Consider the following 26170-nt stretch of genomic DNA (forward strand, 5'->3'; position numbering starts at 1 on the left):
GTTGAGTGTTTGTATGTAACAGTTTGTTTGGCACACGTCAAGCTATCAAATAACACCATTTAAGTCGATTAAAGGAATTCAATAAACGGATATTGGTAACTGATATTGATAATCAACTTATTTTGTAATTCAATTCCCTGTACACATGAAGATCAATTATGGAAATTAAAACAGGAATGCTTAACCGGGTTCTCGTATAATTTCTCATTCAATTGTAGTCATGCTTGTTTAGCCCATTTGATTTTGTTGAAAATTCCCTCTCTCTCTCTCTCTCTCTCTCTCTCTCTCTCTCTCTCTCTCCTACTGCTCGTTACATAAACATTGGGATTCGTGTGTCTGTTTCCAGAGAAGGTATTCTCATATGCAAATGAAGCTGCAACTTGCAAAGCAGTGAAAATTTTATAATGTGGAAAGGTAAAGGAAACGACCCGGTCTAGTCAAGGGTATTTTCTGAGGACCAACTTGCACACGTAGATGTGTACCCAGAATATTAACTTTATCGCCGGACTATTTCCGAAGTTGATGATTACAACACTTGTTCTAGATGTGTTTTGTGTACAATTATAACGACTCTGACACCTCGAAACTGGAATGAATATTGAGGATGTAACTTGGTTCGTGTAATAACAGTAACAGAACTAACTGTGAAGTCGTGATAGTTAGGGCTCAGTCATGGAACCTACAGGGTGTACAAAAATCAATTTAACTTCGAATCAATTTTTAGCAGAGTTACTATGCCATCGAATAGCTTTAATAGTTTACATTATAACTGTTGATGTGAAAATATTGTATTGCACGTGAACGCATAGAAAAATCATTTAAAATTACTTAATATTTAGCTGTAGATACCACAAGAAGTATCATTCAAAATTTGATGTAATTTTTACTGCCTTAGAATGTAGCATTACAGAATATTCTAAGTTATGAGATATAGGTTTTAGTTATGTGGTTTTTCTTTTACTTACTATTACACATCTTATAAAAGCAATCTTAAAGTTTAGATATACAGGTAACCGTCCCTACGGATCTTATTTCCGAAGACATTCTGAGCAAAAAATGTCATATAGACATTTATCCTAATCTCAATATTTTCAGAGATACACTAATTTGAAGTTGTTAGTAAAATACCATTTATTTTTCTTTAGTTTGAAGGTTAAAAAATATTACAAATAAAGAATGAACTATTCAGAAGTTTCATTTCTTTAATTGGCTAGTGTTCTGAAGCTAAAAATGTATTGGTAATTGCTTCGTACATTTTGTTTTTCAATGTTTAACTAAAAATTACATTATTCTTATGCATTTATCACAACAATTGTTACAAATCATACGACTTTAGGAACTTGATTCTTTACAGTTTAATTATGCATCCTATTGTACAGTCTTAAAGAATTTACAAGAGTGGCGTGATTTGTAACAATTGTTGTGATAAATGTAATTTTGTAGTTAAAAATGGAAAAAAAAAAACCTGTACGAAGCAACTATAGAATTCACAACACATTTCTAGCTTCAGAATATTAAATTTGCTAAAGATTATTATTTTTTTGGTTCTACAGAATATATCTGTTATGGTAACAATTAATATTAGAGAAGAAAAATTCGCCCCGGCGCCGGGAATCGAACCTTACTGTGTAATCCCGACCATCAAGTCACTCAATTGAGTGCGCTCCTTGTATAATGGCAGTTGACTTAATAAAATATCAACATACATGCCCAACTTGGAGTTAGGTCACAAAGTGAAAAACACTGAAGGAGTGGAGTTCGATCCGGTGCTGTGGATTGGACTTCGGCGTAGCTCAATGGTGAGAGAGCTTGGTACGTAGAACCAAGGACCCGGGTTCGATCCCCGTCGCCGGAGCGAATTTTTCTCCTCTAATATTAATTCAGAATATTAGCTAATTAAAGAAATGATACTCCTGAATAGTTATTTTTTTATTTGTAATATTTTTTACCCTTAAAACTAAAGAAAAAAGCTATTTTACTAACAACTTCAAATTAGTGTAACTCTGAAAATATTGATATTAGGACATTATGTTTATATGAAATTTTTTGCTCAGAAACTCTTAGGAAATAAGTTCTGTAAAGGGACGGTAAGTCCTCGTGAATCACTCTGTATACAGTATGATTTATGAGAACACAATCTCAAAAACAAATTACTCTTTGCCAGAAATCTGAAATTTTCCACAGGCTTGTACAAGTATGTTAAAAGTAAACTATTTTTATGGTGGTGATGTAAACATTTAATAAAGTATTTATATAGAAGCAATTCATTTTAACTCAGGTTATTTCTGAAAATTAAATATTTTTTCTACATATTTAATCACAGGAACAATAGAAACAATGTTGGACATTAAAAGTATATTTTGTAGATTTTATCATAGGCCTATTGAAAACTATAACTATAAAAATCAAGCTCCTATCATGATTGGTTGCTAGATATGTGAACTCATGCTGACTCATGCAAATGTAATTATTTCTCATAGTATTATAAACAGTGAGTAATCTGCTATCCTATCAATCATCTTCCCGCGGTAGGCCTGCCACCTATCCGATGGAGGAGCACATTCTGTTAATCTGCGCCCGAAGAGTACGTCGGTAAATTTCAGTTATGCAGTATAAACGCCGAAAAATTAAATAAAACATGCAGTGAGTGACGGAAAAACTATGCACAGTACATTTATGTATGACAATTTAAAATATTCCTGAACGATTCATTATAACACTACAACATTTATGAAAAATTATGACAAACTTGTTCCTGCAGTTCAGGTACTATCAAATTTATATTGTTAAGTCCAGTTCAGATTTATAGTCTATAATGACATTTATACTAATTTCACTGCAAAATGTTAATAATTATTAAGGATAAACTTATGACTTTCAAATTTTCAGGTTTCAGATACTTAGGCAAATACATATGTCATAAATAGACACCAATAAATAAAAATATATATATATATATCTAGAAAGTTTCTTAAAATGTACAATAAAATTAATAGAAAATTCCGAAATTGAAAACACACGAAATGAAATTAAGTTTTACGAGTTTATTTTATACTGAATGAATAAGCGAACTGGATACATAAATGATTACATTGCATTAGAACATTAGATTTCATTTTCACTTAGGTTATGTACAAATGTCCCGCACCGTAGCGTCGTGGTCTAAAGTATCCTGCCTAGGACTCTCGTTACGGAATGCGCGCTGGTTCGAGTCCTCATGGGGGAAGAAATTTTGTCATGAAATTTCGGCCAGTGTATGGGACCGGTGCCACCCAGCATCGTGATGCACTTGGAAAGCTACGATAGGTAGCGAAATCCGGTTGCGAATGCCAGCTATAAAGGCTGGGGGGATCATCGTGCTAACCACACGATACCTCCATTCTGGTTGGATGATCGTCCACCTCTGCTTCGGCATGTGGGCGTGAGGCCAGTAGCCGGCTGGTCGGTCTATGCCCTTCACGGGCTGTAGCGCCACGGATTATTATTATTATACGAAACATGTTTGGCAAAAGAAATAAATAACATATAAATATGGGATCATCGTGAAATCAGAAAATACACAAAATGATACACAATTTTAAATGAATAAGCAATAAAGTAATTGAAAGCAAATCCTCCTACGGAAATATTTCATGAAGGTCAACAAGTTTAAATATCTAAAAACAGAATAACAAATGAAAAGTAAATATATCAAGTAATTAAAATGAGAATTATTGCTATAGGAAATCGATTTAGATTTAGATTCAGATTTTATTTAATAATAACATATACATAAAAACGTTACATTAAAATACCCCGAAAGAGCAAAGCTCGTGTTCGGGGATAGTTCCGTTACATAGATACACATACTTTGTAGACAACATACATAAGAACACATAAAGATGATAATACAATTAGTAAATAATAATACTAGTAATAACTGAGTGAAAAAAGAGACGATGTTGAGACTAATATTTCTATAGTTCGAAAAAGAAATAAATCTTAAGCACAGAGAAATAAATATAACTGCAAAAATAAAAATATTACAAAGAATAATAAAATTGGTTCCAGTAGGAAGTGTGATGTATGAATATGAAGTATGAATCACAGTACAGAACAAGAACTTCACAAATATATAGGAAAATAAGAGCGTAAGAATGTTATATCCTACAGCAATTATTAGCAAGTGTGGAAAATCCAAAGAGATTATGGATTGAACAAGCTGTCTGAATATGCTGATTTAGCAACAGATATCAACAGAAGAAGATTGGAAGAGGTGGGTCATATTTTAAGAATGCATTAAATGAACTTGATATCTAACCGTAAGAAAAACGGCGGTTGGAAAACCAAGTAAAAGTGGGCTGGGAGTCACTGAAGACGCTTTTAAGCAAATGAAAGTCTAAAATTGGATACAGGAAGCCAAGGGAAGTAACGAGTGAGATGATATGCTAAAGCTGCAACAGTGATGTATCCAGATACAAAATGTTCACATTTTTATACGGTCTATAGTGCGAATTCGCACCTCTTCTGGTAATGAATCTAAAGTCTATAAGTTTATGAGTAAGAAATACCTTGGTCTAAAAACTTTAAGTCCACAATAAATATTGATTGTAAGGATTGCCATTAGGAAAGTCCAGATGAGCAGGAAGGGTTTGGAATTGAACGGGTTACATCAGCTATTTGTTTATGCGGATGACGTGAATATGTTAAGAGAAAATCCACAAACGATTAGGGAAAACACGGGAATTTGACTTGAAGCAAGTAAAGAAATATGTTTGGAAGTAAACCCCGAAAAACAAAGTATATGATTACGTCTCGTGACCAGAACATAGTACGAAATGGAAATATAAAAATTGTAAATTTATCCTTTGGAAAGGTGGAAAAATTCAACTACTTTGGAGCAACGGTAACAGATATAAATGACACTAGAGAGGAAATTAAACACAGAATAAATATAAAAAATGTCTGTTATTATTCAGTTGAGAAGCTTTTACCATTCAGTCTGCTCTCGAAAAATCTGAAAGGTGAAATTTATAAAACTGTTACTGTCTTCCTCCGACGAGTTTAGAGCTGGGACCTGAGGTATTCTTGCCATCGGTGCGGGGGGGATTGCAGGTAGATTCTTTTGTTGCTACAGCCAAGCCGAGCCGAGCGGAGTGGGAAGTATTAATCGTCCAAAAATATGCAGTCTTCAGTTTGTAGTAGTGTGTGACTGTGTGCACGTGTTAGGTACTCTATATACGATTGAAATGTTTTCAGTATGATTGTAATTCCTTCCAGACTGCCGCTGTCACTGTTCCCTCCTATTCCAGTACCTCGCTAGACTAGTCGGAAACGCATTCCTCTCAGCACTAAACTCCTCAGAGGATGACAATACATTACCGGTTGTTCTGTATGGTTGTGAAACTGGACTCTCGCGTTGAGAGAGGAACGGAGGTTAAGGATATTTGAGAATAACGCACTTAGTAAAATATTTGGGACTAAGAGGGATGAAGTTACATGGGAATGGAGAAAGTTACACAAATCAGAACTGTATGCATTGTATTCTTCACCTAACATAATTGGGAACATTAAATTCAGACGTTTGAGATGGGCAGGGCATGTAGCACCTATGGGTGAATCTAGAAATGCATGTAGTATGTTAGTTGGAAGACCTGAGGTGAAAAGACCTTTGGAAAGGCCAAGGCGTAGATGGGAGGATAATATCCAAATCTAATTTTGAATGCATTCATTTATTGAGGAAGGAATTTTAATATTAAGTGTCATTGTCCGCAATGAAATGTCTCAAATTATGCCAAAAACATAGAAAATATATTCCCCTTAAAGTTTAAGTGACTAAAATGATCAAGACTACATTCATGCTAGTTTAAATCGAACACATTGTGTACAGTCGCATTTCCTGTAAAATGTATTCAAATGTATAACGCATAATTTAGGAAATCATGTGGCGTAACAACAGCATAAAATAAATAATTTCGTTATCGACGCATTGCAATTTATTGAACGCATAATTAAAGCAGCATCCGTTTATTACAAAAGGCCAAACTGGTAAATTCATTAATAGCCAATGAAAATTCATGCATTTATAAAAATTAATACATTTACGAGTATAACAGACTGCTATTTGTGTGACGGGTGGTATGTATAATGATCGAAACTGTACACAGAAGTGCAAACATATGGATCTTTAATTAACATATTAATACTGATGAACAAAGATAAAACACATTTTATAGATATATAATTGGACACATGACAAACGACAGAAATAGCAAAGAAGTTCCTAAAATACACATACACGTAGAACATATGAAACAATTTTCGTTATGTGGAGCTGTTATCAATTTTTTATTGGTATCTGCGTCTATATGCTTCAGTTCTCAATGGTACCCTGCGATAATTATAATCTTAATAAGGGACTAATAGTACATTATGCAACGAGCCTATTAGGATAGTAATTAAGACGCGAGTATGTATGTTTATGAAACGAGCGCAAGCGAGTTTCATAATTTTCATACGAGCGTCTTAATTACCATTATAGGTAAGTTTCATACGACTTTTTATGCTCGACCATATTTCTAACTTGAAATTATTCAGAGGTATTCATTTTATTCGTATCTGACTGAAGATCGGAAGTGACATTGTGCATAGCTCGTAAATTGTGAGATGTGCGCAGACGCGAAAGTATTGATTTTTTCCGAGGAACAATAATGTCATTGACCTTGATTTAATCTAGAGAATAACATGAACTAATTTTGATATAACCTGGAAAATGATTTAGAATTGAAAAACCAGATGACAAATTGAATTTATTTGAATATTATTTACAATTAACGCTAATTATTATAGTAACAGAACAAAACCTTCTGCGACAGTATTGGATTTCCAGTCTCCGTGACGTTTCCCTCGTATTTCGATTGCATATCCGAGAATAATCGAAAACCTGAACTTTAATGAATAGGTGTACTTTAACGACATGAATTAAAGGACTGCTACCAGGTGTATAATTACTACATTTCGGCATGGTGTGGAATAAACATTTTTAAATTTTTTATTTAATTTAATGGCAAAATTTCTTCTGTTAAGGACTTTCATTTTCCTGTTACCATCATCATGTGTAATTCTATTATTAGTTTAAAATAATTTTCATTTAGATCTGACGAATGACATGGCTACAAAAATGTACTGATAATCTGACATGGCAGGGGAAAGTATTCGATGAAATCTAGTCTAGAGGGACTTTTTTCCACTACATCCCATACGTAATTGAAATATCTCAGTGTAAAACTATCAAATATAAATGATGTATAGTTTTGCCATCATCAGATAATATGTATGTGCATGTGTGTATATATGTATGTACGTATGCATGCACGTATTACATATTTATTGTATGGGTATATTATACAGTGAGTACCAAATATTTCATTACATATTCAAAATACTATACTTAACCCACATCTGAGGTACCCCTAATAATAATAATAATAATAATAATAATAATAATAATAATAATAAATTAAGATTCCCTTAGGTACCAAAAGATTATCAGATTTGACAAAGCGCATTACATATAATTTGGAAACACACCTAAAAGGTAAAATGATTTACATTTGAAACGGTTAGGGAATCGAATATACAAAACGTCAGAAAAATTTACATTTAAATAGCGTTTGTGCTTATTTGCAGTTAAGAAAGAGATAGCAGTATCATCAGATATGTTAGAATGATTTAAATGTCATATACCGTGAAAAAAATAATAGCTACGGATTTATTGACATTATAATAGATATAATATAGTATATTTGTATATAGTGGAACACCTGTGCCATAGGGTCAGCACTACACCGGACCAGCACTTAATACAACAAAATAAATTCCATTTAAAACTGACTTAAATCAATTATACAAATTATTTCAAAAAGGACTTCACAAATTTAGAAGCCTATAGCAATTTATTTATATAACTTACAGAAATGATTAAGTTGTCATTTTAATGGACAAAACATCAAGTTTCAACCAAGCGGTTATTTTGGTTCGATGTGACTACCGTTTGTGACATGGCAGACATCCAACCTATATTCCATTTCTTGCTACACACGAGCCAGTAGAATAGGGGCCACTTCTGCAACAATGACAATTCGATTTCTACGCTCAACGAGATGAACAGGTAAAGGAGGAACAAACACTCGATCCTTGACGAATTCCCTCAGGAAAAAAATCGAGGGGGTCATATCTGGTGAGCGAGGTGGCCATGTAGTGCATGACCAATTTAACGACTTGGAAAACGCCGATGTAGTAGCTCACGAACGCCGAAGCGGTAGTGAGATGGTGTCCCATTTTTATGGTAGTGAACGCGTCCATCTTGGTTATTTTCATCAATCTGCAGAATGAAGAAATTTTCGAACATAACTTGAATCACAATACCGTGTATGGTGAGTTTCGTATTATGGCACTACATGAGTCAAACCTGAAGTATCGTCCTTCAAAACGACACCTGAACCGATTCTGTAAGATACGTGGATAAATTTATATAAGCTTCTAAAGTTGTAAAGTCCGTTTCGAAACACTCTGTATAATTAGATTTGAATCTGTAACCGCTGTTCATACGTGGTGATAAAGTTGAATTCTTTAGCTGGTGGATGGGTTACATCGAGATCTGCTTCAGTTTTATGACCATCTCTCTCTTTCTTATCGTAGTCTACTCGAAATATATATAATTTGGCAGAATTATGGCAAAGGAACGGAAATACTATGTCGAAATTGACACTTAACTGTTAAGCAATTCAATCTAATTGCACGAAATAGTAATTCACTATTCGTAATTATCTATTTAATGGCGATACTCCATTGTAAATGCATGAATATAAAATAACTGAAGGTAATAATGTGAAAGAAAATTATGAATTTAACACGTTCGTGGCATGGAGGTGGCAGATTACATTTTTGGCACCTGTAATGTATTCCATGTCAGTTGCAGAACCAGCTAGCCACGTTCCGAGTTTCATATAGCATACATACAATGGATATGATCCAGGTACAATTTCCGTAGCGTTGTGGAATGATGGTGTAGATAAAATCCCTTCCCCTGACGACCAACCAGGGTCTACCTAGTCCTCTCCCGTCTGAGGCAACAAGCCTCGATGTGCAACGTTTGAAGTACTTCCATTATAATTGTGTGGAAGTAATAAAGGTGTTGCAGTATGTCTGCAGCTCGGAGGCGGCATCAAGGTATATGGGTAACAAGATAGCAGACATACGCTGCAGAATAACTCTTCAGATGCGCCCTGTATCCATTTCGAATTTATGTGTCCATATCTTAAATGTAGCTACAGTTTCAACAGAAGTAGGTTGCATATTGACACAGAATCAGCATCAATATTTCCTGAATCTACCGTCGTCGATATAGCTACTGTTCATTTAAAGTGCAAAGACTCATCTGAATTATTTATTCTTATTGGAATCTTGGCTTGAGTTGAATATTTGTCGGTAAATAACTACGCTAGTTAAATGAAACTATTTTCAAGGATAATGTAATATGAAATGAGACTGTAACACAAAGATTTATTATTAAAAATTCGATTTGTGAGGTAGAAAGAACTGTATTTGAAGAAAGAAATCACAAGATAATCTGGAGTTTGAAAGAATACTGTTACAGTATTAGTAGTAATAGCCTTTGTAGTAGTAGTAGTAGTAGTAGTAGTAGTAGTAGTAGTAGTAGTAGTAGTAGTAGTAGTAGTAGTAGTAGTGGTAGTAGTAGCCTTTGTAGATATGGTAGTAGTAATAATAGCCTTTGTAGAGGTAGTAGTAGTAGTAGTAGTAATAGTAGTAGTATTAATAGAGTAATAGCCTTTGTAGAGGTGGTGGTAGTAGTAGTAGTAGTAGTAGTAGTAGTAGTAGTAGTAGTAGTAGTAATAGCCTTTGTAGAGGTGGTAATAGTAGTAGTAAAAGAGTAATAGCCTTTATAGAGGTGGTGGTAGTAGTAATAGTAGTAGTAGTAGTAATAGTAGTAGCAGTAGTAGTAGCCTTTGTAGATGTGGTAGTAGTAGTAATAATAGCCTTTGTAGAGGTGGTAATAGTAGTAGTAGTAATAGAGTAATAGCCTTTGTAGAGGTTGTGGTGGTGGTAGTAGTAGTAGTAGTAGTAGTAGTAGTAGTAGTAGTAGTTGTAATAGCCTTTGTAGAGGTGATACTAGTATTGTAGTAGTATTAGTAGTAGTAATAGTAATAGCTTTTGTAGAGGTGGTGGTAGTAGTAATAGTAGTAGTAGTAGTAGTTGCAATAGCCTTTGTAGAGGTGATATTAGTATTGTAGTAGTATTAGTAGTAGTAGTAGTAGTAGTAGTAGTAGTGGTAGTAGTAGTAGTAGTGGTAGTAGTACATCAGCAGATGAGTCGGATGATAATGTTGTAGTTGTTGAAAAAAATGTTATGGTTTATTTAACGACGCTCGCAACTGCAGAGGTTATATCAGCGTCGCCGGATGTGTCGGAATTTTGTCCCTCAGGAGCTCTTTTACATGCCAGTAAATCTACTGACATGAGCCTGTCGCATTTAAACACACTTAACTGTCGTCGACCTGGCCCGGGATCGAACCCGCAACCTTGGGCATAGAAGGCCAGTGTAGTTGTTGATGATGGTGGTGGTAGTGATAGTGGTACAGTAGTGGTAGTGTTTGTAGTGGTGGTGGTGATGATGGTGACTTCCATTTTTTTTAAGAGCTCGGACATTTACCGCGCTAGCCATTGGTTCTGTGGTTTTCAAATAGAAACTCTTATGACAGCTTCCCTCAAAAGAGAAAGAAAGCTGAGGGTGCTATTATGTATAATTTCAGAACATAAAAGAAATCCGTTCCTGAATAGGAGGGCATCAAGCTAATTTTCTAGATATTTTCTGGCTGAAGATTATTGATTTGAGGAAGAACGTCTCTCTAAGCTTCGTGAGACTGCAATATTCTCTGTGGTACTCGAATTAAGGAGATAAAAAGCAAATCTTATTATTGTTTCGAAGATTCTTTAACCCTTTGCAGAATAGTGGTTGTTCAGAAGAACCGCCGTTTCTTTCTCTCTAAATTTTATGGCACAGATATTCCACCAAGGAACCACCTCTTGAATATACATAGCTATATTTTGAAATTGTGTGCAGAGTTAAAATGTTAAAAAAAAATGATCGAGGCCTTGTTATGATTCATGAAATGAAAAACATAAATAATTTATTTGTTCTGCAAAGGATTAATGCTAAAACTTACGCAAAGAAATGTAAATTGGTTTACATTTACAAGAATTGCAAGCACAATAGACCTTTGTGATTAAAGTTTTAGTGCTAATCAAGATTATCTGTACAGATATTCTGCTGCTGCTCTTAAGTTGACTTATACGAGTATTAATCTAGATAACATAATTGTCCGTCAAATATAGCTTTTATCTGAAGTGACGGAGTTGACTGAACAGTTAAACGTTTAATCAGCTTCAGAAACTTTGTCATAGTCTTTTGTGTAGCATCCTTTGTCTCGGATTTATGACATCGACAAATGATGTATAAAGCATGTCTGTTATGAGTAGTTACCCTAAGACTGTATGTTCAAAACTTAGCTATTGCAGTCAATTGAAGCTGTAGTAGAGGATGGGGAGGGGCCTTGTAAAATAAACGGTTTATGACATACATGGAAGATGACGGAGTTTCAGTTGACTATATGCCTAATACCTGTTGAAGGATTTTTCTATTTTGTAAAAATGAAATTAAAAATTCATGACAATGAAATTTCATATAACAATTCTAATCATCTCATTATCTTATAAAATTAACGAGTAGGCCTACATTAAGCAAATGCATCAAATGAGCACTTGTAAATAGAGGATTAAACTTTTGTAAATGAAAAAAATATAGGATTAGTTTGATATGTACCAGGCTTGTAGGTACAAAATAACTTTATTGATTTAAATTTTTAGTGATAATCCAACTCATTTTTACTGCTATTCTGCTGTTGCTGCTCTAGTCGAGATGAATTAACTTAAGCTTCCGTCTCATCTAACTTCTACATAAAATGTTGGAGTTAATTAAACACTTAAACATTTAATTAGTTTCAGAAACATTCTCATAGCCTCGTTATGTGATATCCTTTGTCTCGGATTTATGACACTCGACAATTCATATATTATAAAGTCAAATGAAGCGTTATAATGAATAATATATTAGCAGTCTTTTTGTTAAACTGACTCACTATATTGGTAATTAATAAAGCTTGCTTTATTTCTCTACTTCCTGGAAATAGAAACAAGAGGCTATCACAACGGACAAATGGAAAGAGAAATTTCCTAGTTTGATCAGTGTTTTGTCTCTTGAATAATAATTAATTTATTTGTTACATTATTTTGTAATGAATAAGCACTTAAACTTTTAATTAGTTTCAGAAACATTCTATAGTCTCGTTATATGACATCCTTTGTCTCGGATTTATGGCACTCAACAATTAATATCTTACAAAGTTAAATGAAGAGCTATAATAATTCATATAGGCTATGTGACATCCCATGGGAAATGGGACCTTAACTTCCACTGTGACGAAATTTATTTATGGGTACCATCTTACAGAGAAGAAAATACTGAATAAAACTATTATTATTTGGTTTAAAAATTCAAAATGATGTAAAAGTTATAATTTTTTTATTTTAAGTTCCGAAAATATTGATTTTGAAAAAAATATATATATATATTTGTACATTATGCAACGAGCCTAGAATGGTAGTAATTAAGACACGAGTATGTTTATGAAACGAGCGCAAGCGAGTTTCATAATTTTCACACGAGCGTCTTAATTACCATTATAGGCAAGTTTCATACGACTTTTTATGCTCGACCATATTTCTAACTTGAAATTATTCATAAGTATTCATGTTACTGTTATCTAAGTGAGGAGCGGAACTGACCTTGTGCTATAGCCTACCTCGTAAATTGTGAGATGTGCGCAGACGCGAAGGTATTGATTTTTTCTGAGAAAAGATGTCGACGATCTTGATATAATCTAGAGAGTAAAAGAAACATTAATCTTGAAATAACCTTGAAACTGAATTATACATTGAAAAACGAGATGACAAATTGAATTTATTTGAAAATTATTTACAATTAACGCTAATTATTATAGCAACAGAAATGACTTTATTTCAAATTTAGGTTATTTATTGTGCAATTGGTGAAATCGATACTTGCGCTTTCATATGGTGCTTTCTGATTGGCGGAACACCTGAACTTTAATGAATAGGTGTACTTTAATGAGGTCCATTAAATGGCTGCTACCAGGTGTATAATTTCTACATTTCGGCATGGTCGAGCATAAACAAATTTAAAGTTTAACAACTACCTATTAAAGTTTAGTATCTAGATCTAGTGTACAATGCCACAAGATATTTTCTATTTAATCCAGATCTGACATCAGAATTGTAATAAACTAATTTTCATATGAAATATATTTTTGTCTCTCCTTCAAAATGAGGTCTAGTAAGTTAAGGTGTCTTTTCCTATGGACTGTCACATATTAGCAGTCTTTTTGTTAAACTGATTGTATTGGTAAGTAATTAAGTTTTCTTTATTTCTATACCTACTTCCTGGAAATACAAATAAGAAGCACGAGAAATGGCTCAAGAAATGTCCTAGTTTGGTCAGTGTTTTGTTTCTTCAAAATTGATTTGTTTGTTACACTAATTTCTAATAAATATTTACCATTAGAAAATGCAAGACATACGGTCAAAATTTTATATTTCTTTGGTTTTATATAAAAAAAAAGCAGAGCTACCCTATTACAGACCACAAAAGGCTCCAAAACGTGGATGGATGTTAGGCTTAACCCTCACTAAACAATCGGAGCAGTAGGGTTGCAGTCCTACGTTATACAGAGCGTCCCAAAAGTCTCCATAGATAAGGAATGTCAGTTCAAAATAGAAATGTCATATGATGTGCTCAATATAACGGCTTTCGAGTCAGGCACAGATCGGTGAATGCGTTCCAACCCGTTCAGATGCAAAAGCTGCATTATTTCCGCCGTCATGACATTCATAGACGATAAGGGCTTGCAGATGAAGGATGTTGGGAGAATAAAGAAATTACCCTAGAAGTAAAAACCAAGGGGTGCGAGATCTAGGCAGCGAGTTGAACAGATTGAGCACATTATGTGATATTTTCTTATTTTTAACTTATATTTACTATGTATGGAGACTTATTGGACAGCCTGTAGATACCTTCGCCCACAAGAAACACACTGGCACTCATTTCCATTATAGGCTGAGTGAACCCCATGGCCATATTGCGACATGAAAGATTAGATCAATAGATTTAATCGAAAATCAAACCCACAACCTCTATGATTATATCGCAGTTATTTAACCGCAACGCCACTGCGTCCCAATTTAAAGCTATCCGTACTGGTATTAGACGCCATGGAGGTTCACAAGATAGCGGGAGATTACGACTCTCATTCATACAAAAACATTAATAGCAGTACGGATATTAGAGCTACGCGATGCCCGCCTTTATTCCGTAGGAAATATCCGTGGTATTATTTATGTAATTTTAACTGGTTTTACTAGCCTACAGTAGCTTTAACTGAAAGGTCATTTTGCGACCGTCGACTTTGTTGTTGATACATTGAATTGCTACCATCTATCGACACGTCTGAGAACTAGTATGCCATCTAGTGGAAATATGAGCGAGCAGTGGCGATTTCTCTTAAGGAGCACAGGAGCAGTGCACCACCTCTTCAAATAACACATGTTTTTAAAGTTATATCAATGAGCTGCAATAGACTATGTGAGCGACATAATTCTTTATTATAATACGGTACTATGTAAAAATAACACTGCACGTGTACTGGTCTTGTTGACGCCTGGGACTTACGTTTACCGCTCGACACTTGCGGCACACTGTTCCATTGGAGTATGCGCAGTAGTAGTGTTTCACTGGCAGGCTTTGGAGCATGGGAGGGAGCCAGTACAGGGTGCGTAGGCGGGGTTAGGAGCACTTTCAGATGTGTTCTCAAGCTGTCTGCAGTAGCTGTTGGCCCGTTCTATCATAAATATTGCAATGAATAGTGTGCAAAATCTTTTAAATATGTAATTTTCCGTAAGAACTTTACACGAAAAGATAAAAATAAAGAAGATGGGTAGACGTACATGGGAATTAAAATTATAAGTGACGAAGAACAGTAATAGAGAAGTGACAAGAAAATTCAACATTCGGACTTACGAAAAATGCAATATGTGGCTGCAATATAAAAGACGCTGTATTTTGTTTTCCTTGCCTATTGTTCGGCGGCGAACATTCATTGACAAAAACAAGTAGGCTACGTGTTACGAATGTTATTTATTTTTCTGTTTGAATTTAGGACTGTGCGTAGTAACTAAATAATTTTGATTATCGTTCTGTAGGTATGATTGGTTTGAAGCACATGAATGAAAGAAATAAAAACACGATTCTTCAGCTGCACACTCAACAATAATGTTAAATTAGCAATTTAGGGTCAAACAAACATACAGACACAATTGGATTCAATGAGACTGTCGAACTTCACAATGATAAAGTTACCAAGAACAGATAAGTGCGTGCGGTTTTGTGGAGCTTCTGAGTTGGCTTTAAGAGGTCACGAAGACGGAAACTCATGTTTAAACGCTAGTATTTTTCTTGGCCTCGTCAATTTTAGTTATGAATTAGACGCACTCTTAAGGAACATTTGGAAAGAGGAACAGTGTTTAAAAGCACATCGAACACTATACAGCGCGAAATCCTTGAAGCCATTTTGGATGTATGCCATGATGAGATTTCAAAGAAATAAAGAATGCTGCTGGCTTTTAGCAGTTAAGGCTGATGAGACGACACACGTATCGAATGCTTGTGAACGTGTGAACTGTGTTATAAAACGTAACATAGCGAAAACAATATTATTTATGGTGTGCTGCATAGAAATTGAACACTTTACTTTACTATTACTGGACCTGCATAGGAAACTGATTAACTGCAATTTCTTGACTAACAAAATTATGTAAACTTATACCTACGTAACATATGTTAATAGTTATGTAGTAGTTATTACCAATAATAATAATAATAATAATAATAATAATAATAATAATAATAATATTAATAATAATAATAATAATAATAGTAATAATAATAATAATAATAGGGTGTAATAATAATAATATGATAATCATAATCATAACAAATATTTGTGCACCACCAGGATTATTTATCACCACACGCCACTGTGTGCGAGAAATCTTCACCCCCAGCACAATCAGTAGGGATTAATGTCTTGCGAAACATTGTCAATAGATCTTTTTTGTGGAAAATGAGAACCAATTCGGCATTCATCTTTTTAAACAACAACAAACCTTTTACAGTTATTTTATTTTTAAGGAAACTGATAAAATTTCAGATAGGTCACTCTCGAAATTTAAACTTGGGACCTTCCGAATACGAGTCTAGTGTTTCTGAGCCACATCCTTCGCGCTGTAATTTCCTTACTATGTACTAGGAGATATACTGTATTTGTTACTTCATTATATCAGTGGTTCCCAACCTTTTTCGACTGACGACACACTTTACTGAAAAGGTGGTGTAGAATATTTTATACCGGACGGGGAGATTATTACTGTTCACTGCACTGGAATTTTGTCGTTTTTATTCTCCCATTCGTCCAACTAAGACTTTCAAAGTCTAAGCAAATTCAAAGAAAAATTAAATTAAAAACATAGTTATTCACACATATTTCGCTTGCATAATGAAAAATGCCAGAAAAAGCACTCATAACTACTATGTAATGTCGGACATTCACTGTTGTAGATAGGTCTATGTTAACATGCAATACAAAATTCTAAAAAAATAAGCAGCAACTTGAGTGGAATTAGAAAAAAAGAACGTACGTGTCTAAAATCCGAACCTATCTATGCTGGATGTCCGATAGGCCTAAAACATTTTTACTGTCGATTTTGAAAACTCACCTATTTAAATTAATGTGAAGTCTGCGCTTGGTGGGTTGCACATAATTTCTCTATAAGTGATTATGGTTCACAGGACATGTAAATCATCTTCAAGATGCAGCAGTCTGTCCCTTTGTTTAGATTTCACTATTTTCATGGTAGAAAATGCAGATTCACACAAGTATGGCGTTGAGAACGGCAGTCCTAAATGCCTTTTTAGTTTATTCGGCACAATCGACTGATATGACAAAACATTTCCACATATAAGACACTCGGGTTTTTGTTTATATTCATCTTCATGTCACGTAAAACCATATTGCAAGTATTCATCACTATATTTACGAAACGCAGTACGTTTTTGTTAACCTTGAAGGGAATTTCCACACACATTTGAATCAGCATTGCTGTTATCTAATTCTAACCCAGAGCTTGTTTTCGAATTAAAAATCTGTCAATTATAAAATCTAAATCAAGTAGTTCTCATAAAATAGTCGCACTATAACCCTCTCATACTGAAACTTACCAATATGTTCTGACGATTCTAAACTCTACTTATTACTAAGTGGGAATAGTAAACGAATTACTAAGCATTGTTGCAAGTGTTCACGTTTCATTGGTAAAGTTTGTCTCAAAATAAAATGCATCATATCAAAAACTTCGTTGTAAATAAAAAAATGCGTTGTAAAGAGTCTTTCTAGATGGCATAAAATTTATTTTGCAATTCCAAAATTTCGCGACATACTGCATGGGGCTTCGCAACATACCGGTTGGGAACCCCTGTGTTATTAGTTGCAGGTTAAGATATTCCTATTAAATGTTTGTTGTTTAAAGATAACAGTCATTATGATGTACTAACAATAAAACGATAGTTTCTTACATAATTTTTCTTGTATCTTGTCATAACCCCTGATTTATTCGGAAATACGGTTTTAAAAATGAGATTCTTAATCTATCGATACTGAGAAATCCTAATTCGTAGGGCACAGAAAGTTCTTCAATCACTCATTTATATATACACTATCTACCAAAAAGTAATTGGGCACCCAGGATTTTACGTGTTAGATGCCATGTTCGGCGGCTACTATGCAGTGGTATTCAGACAATAATGTTCACCGGTTGGACTGGCCTGCACAGAGTCCTGATCTCAATAACATTGAGCACCTTTGGGAAGAATTGGACCGGCGATTGAGGTCTCGGGAGATGCGGCCAACTTCCATTGTCCAACTGAGTGCCATATTGCAAGAGCAATGGCGACGCATTCCAGTGGATATCCTACACAAACTAGTGGAGAACATGTCTGACAGGTGGCTACTGTTATAGCAACAAGAGGTGGTACCACGAAGTTCTAAAGGAGCAAAAACAGTGCCCAATTACTTTTTGGTAGATAGTGTATATATATATTGTTTCATCAGTTTTCGTAAGTTATAGCTCTAACAATTCTGTGGTGTTCGGGTAAAGGGGTATAAGTAATTTTTTTGTCCAGGTGGAATTTTGTTCCCCAGATGAACACACAAGTTAAATTATACAAGTGAGTGTACAAAAATCAAAGAATACTAGCAGTTGATGTGTTTTATTTGTGTAGAAAATTATTTGTAATAAGGGTTCCAAGTTTAATTGTCATTTATCTCCGAACTCATTTTTATGACTTGTCTCCCTTTACCCAAACACCACAGAATTATTCTTCAATGAAGTAACTCGAGAATCGAGTTTTTGTATCTGCAAATACATAAATTAAGATTAGATTCGATATCGATTGTTTTAAATAGTTCACAATGTTGCCGCTAGATAGTTATGCGAATTTTCAATAACGACCATCTAGATACTACGTGTTGAGTATTACCCACAGCCATGGCTGTGGAATTACGATTGCTGACTTCTTTTCAGATTTCTCAACAATAATGAGGAGAAATTGGAGGGTAGTATTATCACAATTTCAGTAGAAGCCCTCTTGACTGTCTTACAAACAGTAATTTTATTCACACACAAATATTTGAAATGATCCCGTAGCATAAAATCTTATTCAACAAAACTTGTTCAGTAGGAGTTAATAGACAGCTTCTTGTGTCGTTGGTAACAAATCATTAACTTAGTTAATTTCATTCTTCTTTACTATATGACAGATTCAAAAAATCAGTTCGCATTCATTTTTCTCATTTTGCGATACGTACCGCGGCTGTATTTAAATAATTTGCAATCCCATTTCATTAGTAGCTTACTGAAAGTCTGATCCGCGAAAAGGTTTGTTAATTTAATAGACACTTACATAGTCACTTACTAATCTATTGGTGTGAAAAGAGAAAGAAGATTGTAACAATAGAAAGTATAATGATAAGCACTTACGGGAATATTGTTGAGGAAGAAGCTGAGACTGGCGGCAGGTTTTGAGGGAGGCGACGTGCAGTTGGCTCGCAGGGTGTCTCCCGGTTCGTAGCGGTCGTGCTCCGTTTGGATCTCTGGAGGAGTCTCCGGCAGCGCTGCAACAAAGATGTTAACAAATGCGTGAGGGACACACATGCGTACTTTCATACACACACTTTGAGTTGGCAGAGATGACAATCAGAAATAAATACAGTATATTCGGACCTGAGAAGGATTTGATATACTCTGTTCATTCATATTAAATAATTACGAGTCATATTTTTGTATAGGTTTTTTTTTTGAAGTGGCGTCATCATAAACGTATAATGGAACACAGCATAATCAGGTTAAAAAAAAAAAACCTCACAAAAGTGGGTGTTCTTACAGGAAACTTAATTTACCTGCAAATGTGAACTGTAAGGCGCAATAATATATAAAGCAATGCTTAAAACCTGGATTATAATTAGCTTTTGCTATGACTATTGCAGCATACATAGGCCTACACTTAATCAAGTATAGAACAAAATAATATAAGCATTGGACTCTCACTCTGAGAGAGGAACATAGGTTAAGGGTGTTTGAGAATAAGGTGCTTAGAAAAATATTCGGGGCTAAGAGGGATGAAGTTATAGGAGAATGGAAAAAGTTACACAACGCAGAACTGCACGCATTGTATTCTTCACCTGACATAACTAGGGATATTAAATCCAGACGTTTGCGATGGGCAGGGCATGTAGCACGTATGGGCGAATCCAGAAATGCATATAGAGTGTTAGTTGGGAGGCCGGAGGGAAAAAGACCTTTGGGGAGGCCGAGACGTAAATGGGAGGATAATATTAAAATGTATTTGGGGGAGGTGGGATATGATAGAAACTGGATTAATCTTGCACAGGATAGGGACCGATGGCGGGCTTATGTGAGGGCGACAATGAACCTTCGGGTTACTTAAAAGCCATTTGTAAGTAAGTAAGTAAGTATTCGAACTTATTCGTTACATTGGACTATTATAGAAGAATATAGCACAATACTCAATTCATAAAAGGCACTGATTGAAATAAATTGTGACTTATAATCTATGTCTGTCTGCTGTAGTATAATTATGTTGCATCTGTATGTCTTGCTATTGATAAATACAAAATTAATTCAAATACCAGTAAAGCGTCATATTTGGCTATACTTCGTAATTACTCCTTCGTCTCTTACAGTATGTGGTGAATGCTACGTGTTTATAGGTGAATTTTTAATTGAAATATTTACCCTTACAAACTTTCAACCTGGGGCCCGTTTCACAATCCTAACAAATTACAAATTAACAATTTACAAATAACAAGTAAAAGATTACAAATGCTTGTAAACCGTGTTTCACAATGCTATCTTATTAATTTCTAAAGTTTGACGAACTTTACAAAATCAGCTAAAGAAATTTACAAATAGGCATTATTGGTTACACAATATCGCCAACAACAGTTTACAAAAATCGCTAAGGAGCAGAGCTAAAGTCGCTGTATTTTTACAACTATCGATACATATGTTTATATTTTGTACCAAAATAGATTATTCCAAGCTTGCTGATTCATATTTCACCAACAGAAAATATAAAGTATTGTTAAACAAATTAAAAGTATTTAAAGTTTTATATATTGGCGACAATGGAGTTTCATGTGATGTGATTGGTCGCGTATACCAATACGTCTATTACTTATATGACCAAAGTTAGTTCCAAATTCAGTCAAATAAATAAATAACATATTTGGTCCACGTACAAATATGCAGTTGATAAAATAATTACAATGTCTACCACAAAATCAGGTTCATTTTTGTGTTGATTCATCAGTATTTATTAATGTTGCATCCATAACCTCACAAACATTAGCGATCCCAGCAGCAGCATAAAAATTCTGTGCTACAGTAAATAACGTTTTGGTGATCAAAAACCTGCCTCGCATTTTAACAACATCAACTACCCTGTGGGCACATTTTCACAATGAAATCTCAGAAATTCCGTCCTTATCTGCTAACGTACGGAACTGGCAGCTAGTATGCAAACCAATACAGTTCTCGCTTTGAGGTTAGGGCACCACTTTTCCATTTTGAATGTGATGTCCCATATCTTGTAGGAGAGATAAAAGCGAAACGGGACTGGAAACGACTTCAGAATACCATGTAAGTAGTGTCGTTATTGCATTATTGAATTATTTATTTTTGGCGCGGAGATCTTCTTTTTTAAGTGCGAGTATTTATTAAATACAGTCTTTGTACATAAATACTTACTCGGTATTCTGAAGTATTGCGCGGGACTCAATCGAAACCTTTCATTAAATTCATACAATGATATGAACCTGTTATTAATTCTTGGCCGGAAAATTTTACGTATCCGTCTTTGTTTGATTAGACCTACATTCAATAACTTCGTCTGAGTCATTACAACTACTTAATAACATTAAAACTGCTTTAGTTTAATTGTTAATATTACCCAATTACTCAAAAATTAATTTAATATATATATATATATATATATATCTTTATTGTATTTATTCAGAATTTGCTGCAATATTAAACTTTACATATCTCAGAGCTATTGTAGAAAATGTGCTAACTTTACAAGTAAAGTTTACACGTTTGTAAAATTACTCTTCATTGTAAAACGGAATACTTGTTAAGTGCGCAGAATTTAATTTGTAAAGATTTGATTTCCTTTGTAGAGCTCAACATTACAAATAAAGATTCTGAAACAGAAGTTTCTAATTTACAAGCAAAGTTTGCAATTTACAAAGATTGTAAACATTGTGAAACAGGCCCCTGATGTGGAAAGTTATCTTGTTAGACCTTTGTAGCCTATATCATACAACAATATTATACGTGTTATGTATGCACCTGTTCCAATTCGACACACAGTAACAAAATATGCTTATAGGAATCCTTTTCTTTGCAAAGCGGACAAAGACGCTCCCCTTCTTCGTTGACAATTTTATTACCCTTCCATGTCCCCAATCTTAGCCACGCTAAACCTGCTCTGCTGTCTTTGTTACAAGAATTTATGTAGTCACACCTCCCCCAGTTAAGCATGAGATCTGATTGTAAATGTAGTGAGGACTTTTCCGAACATTGGAGCTCAATCTCTTGCCTCTCTATATCAATTAAACGCATCTTAACATTACGCCATACATTCCTCCTGTTATTCTCTCCTTTCTCCCACATCCATAATGCAATGCCTGATCCAACTGATTCCAGTGAATTAAGATGAAATCGTAGTTTCACCATATAATGACTTTAAACCAAGTAAAATTACACATAAAACACTAAAAAATGACTTATAAATTTGACAATGTAAAATTTTTAAGAAATAAGAATTAATGAGTATGTTATTATATATATATATATATATATATATATATATATATATATATATATATTAGCTGTAGGATCTGTAATTCAGATTCGAGTTAACAGTTTCACAGGCGATTTCTCTGAACGGCGCGGCGGTAGAGAATGCGGTGTAAAAAAGCGATTCCACACGCTCAGTTCCTTTTTAAGTATTCTCCACGGAAACCCTTTTTATAGACTGGGGTCGACGAGTGCGCTCCATGCGGGGCATGAAAATCGAATGAATGCGAATAATGGGATTTATGCGTGAGACAGAATCTTACAACTTCCAGCATCTTCAGCGCATTTTGCTGAACAAGGTTAGAGAAGTAAAAACCCGATGTTTATGACCTGACGAATGAGCAAGAAAAATTAATGGACCTACCAAGAAATTTTAGTCAATAATTTAAACCAGTGGCGACTTGTGTAATACAGTTACGAAGGGAATCATAAGGAGAAGCACAGAATTGTAATGAAATTCTTGTCAAGTTTTGGGTTTCAAAAGTAAACTCACGCAGATAAACGTACAGACGTATACGGTCATCTAGTCAGAAAGTAACTTTTGAAATATCGTAATCCTTTATATGACCTAATGAATTCTCTTTAAAACCAGGTTCATTTTATAGGCGCAGTAGTGCACACAAATGTAGCTTTAACCTGAGCCTGTAAGTTTCCACGCTCCCCAGACATAATTTCAGCACCATCATATCTGTATATTTATGCAACTATTTTCTTTGAAGCGAACACAGGGCTCCTATTTCTTTCTTCTAGATATAATTATGAGCAAATTTAACATTTTAAGGATAACATGCAATTGAAGGGTTCAGAGCCATAGTTGGCCAAGCGCCATTTATTAAAAACGGAGAAAGCAAGGGTTAAAGTTAAGTGAATACCATAGTTTAATGAAGATCGACATATCATTTAGTTTGAATGTGGCAGAGCTAGCCGTCGAAAGCTTGGAAGCTAATCTCCAACTCACCTGGCTGAGAACCAGAGAAGAGTTAATCTACATCAAACGCCGGGAAAGCCTCAAGTCATACACTACAGAAATAATTTAGAAAGACAAAAAGATTAAATACGGGAATTGTTTAGTAAAACATCCAGAGAAATGCAAACCCAAAAGAATCGTCAATGGCCAAAATATAAATGGTAATGCAATATTTGGATTGAATCCTTAAGAATATCCAATAAAAGTTTTTGAATTTCAAAAAATCGGAGACCGAGTGGTTTTAAAATATTCCATGTGAACTTAGGAAGAGTGCCACGCGCACCAAACAAAAGACCAGAAACACTCCACTGACTAGTGGGAAGGTTATATTTCTCACTTAGGTATGGGATGCAGAACTCATAAATGGACTTCTTCTCCTCATCAACGTGTTGTGCCTGCAGGGTATCCCTCTCAAACCGGATTGTAGGATCAAGAATGATTCCCTTAGATTGAGTCCTGTGGATGGCTACAATATCTGCTCTTCTGTTCGAATCTAAGGATGAGACGCAGTGGATCTCCTCGTATACCTCCCATCCGCGACGCTTGAGGACATCAGAAATACCGGTCCTGGTCTTATGGTGTCGATTGTTGCGCAGCAGCTCCGTTTTTCGACAGAATCCCAACACGTGACCAAGAGTTTCCGTCTCGTTGCAGCCAGGATGGCGACAACGGGTTGTGTTGAAACTTCTGCCGGGCACAGATCTAACAGCAGATAGATTGCTGGAAAAACTGCAAACATGGTATGATGTGCAGAAGCATTTGAAATATGAATATGCAGAAAAATGGAGCGTGTGAAGTGGACAGACAGAATAAGAAATTAAGTTATGTTGTGAAGAAAGAATGATGTTGAAACTGATCAGAAAGAGAAAAAGAATTGGTTGGGTCACTGGCTGAGAAGAAACTGCCTACTGAAAGATGCACTGGAAGAAATGGTGAACGGAGGAAGAGTTCGGGGCAGAAGAAGATATCAGATGATAGACCACATTAAGATATGTGGCTCATATGCGGAGACTAAGAGGAAGGCAGAAAACAAGAAAAATTGGAGAATGCTAGGTGAAAGACCTGCCCATGCGCATAACACTTATGTACGTGGGCAAAAATGTATGTGTGTATATATGTATAGAGATTTTTTTAAAATGTTAAATTGAAGCTTCTCCTCCTATTGTCTAAACAATGTTTATAACGTGAAAAACTTCGCTCCACACCACATGATGTCATGGAACGAACTGAAAGTATTGTAGATCATGTTCAAAAGTAGATAGTGTTTTGTTAGACTACAGCAAACAATTTCTTATAATCATTGTAATATAATAAGAACTTGTCTCAAGAATGGTTTTTCTGTGATAGGCCCAGGAGTTGCTCTATCAGTTTTTCAATAAGTCGCAGAGTATCAGGCACTTGAATATTTGTCGTTTCTAAATTCTTAATACTTTTCTGAATGACACAGTTTCATATAGTTTTATTGTAACAAACGATTGTGCATTTCTTATGAGTAGCCGTAGAATAGAGTATAAACCGGAACGACTACAAAACAACGTTAACCTGTCTGTACTGCTGTCGTACCAGAGACTGTACAGCCTTGAGTCAGTTTGTGACGTATGGTGTGATGCATAAATAAGCGCGTCGTAGGTAACTTGATTTTTTCTTCAGTGGGTACATGCCCTAGCTCTACTCATAATCAACTAACGTTACTTGTATACAAGTATAACCAGGCACTCTTAAGGTCATATTTTAAATGGATTTTGTAATCAAAGGGATTGACTGATTTTACGACTATACTATTTGCAGATGGCCAGATAGTTAATTCCAGATCAAGAAATGTGTTGGAAAAAGCTGCTTTTAAACTTAATCCAAATAACCAAAACGTTTAGTGTGATTTTATAAACAGAAGAAAAGCAAAAGGGCCTTCAGTGGTAAAAATACAATAACAGCTATAGTAATATGCCTAATTCAGAAGGATTGAAAAAGTCAACTTTTAAAATTATTTGGGATGTCATGTCTCATGCGTAGAAAATATAGAAATTAATATAAAAATAATCTATTTAGGCGGTTTTGTGTTGATCTGAAACGAACACTTTTCGTAAAGGTAGAGAAGAAAAATATTCTCAAATTTTATAAAATAATTGTCATTCCATTCCTCGTATATGGATCTGAAAGTAGGACATTCAGGAAAAGTAAAGAAAATAATATAAACCTCTAATATGAGGTCCTTGATGGCGGGAGAAAGATAAAGTAGTAGTAGTAGTAGTAGTAGCAGTAGTAGTAGTAGCAGCAGCAGTAGCAGCAGCAGTAGTAGCAGCAGCAGCAGTAGTAGTAGTAGTAGTAGTAGTAGTAGCAGTAGCAGTAGTAGCAGCAGTAGTAGTAGTAGTAGTAGCAGCAGCAGCAGCAGTAGTAGTAGTAGTAGTAGTAGTAGTAGCAGCAGCAGCAGTAGTAGTAGCAGTAGTAGCAGTAGTAGTAGCAGCAGTAGCAGTAGTAGTAGTAGTAGTAGCAGTAGTAGTAGTAGTAGCAGTAGCAGCAG

The 26170-nt window shown here is 34.9% G+C and overlaps 1 protein-coding gene across 1 annotated transcript in view; it reads right to left on the reverse strand.

The window, feature by feature from the left end:
• LOC138704728 (uncharacterized) overlaps positions 1-26170 on the reverse strand; it is a 1357586-nt gene that overhangs the window by 224795 nt on the left and 1106621 nt on the right. Inside the window, exon 6 of the mRNA XM_069832899.1 lies at positions 19284-19417. Coding sequence (XP_069689000.1) covers positions 19284-19417 — 134 coding nt within the window. The remainder of the gene's footprint in view (positions 1-19283; positions 19418-26170) is intronic.

The sequence above is a fragment of the Periplaneta americana genome, chromosome 8 (genome assembly GCF_040183065.1).
Source record: "Periplaneta americana isolate PAMFEO1 chromosome 8, P.americana_PAMFEO1_priV1, whole genome shotgun sequence".
Classification (NCBI taxonomy): Eukaryota; Metazoa; Arthropoda; class Insecta; order Blattodea; family Blattidae; genus Periplaneta; species Periplaneta americana.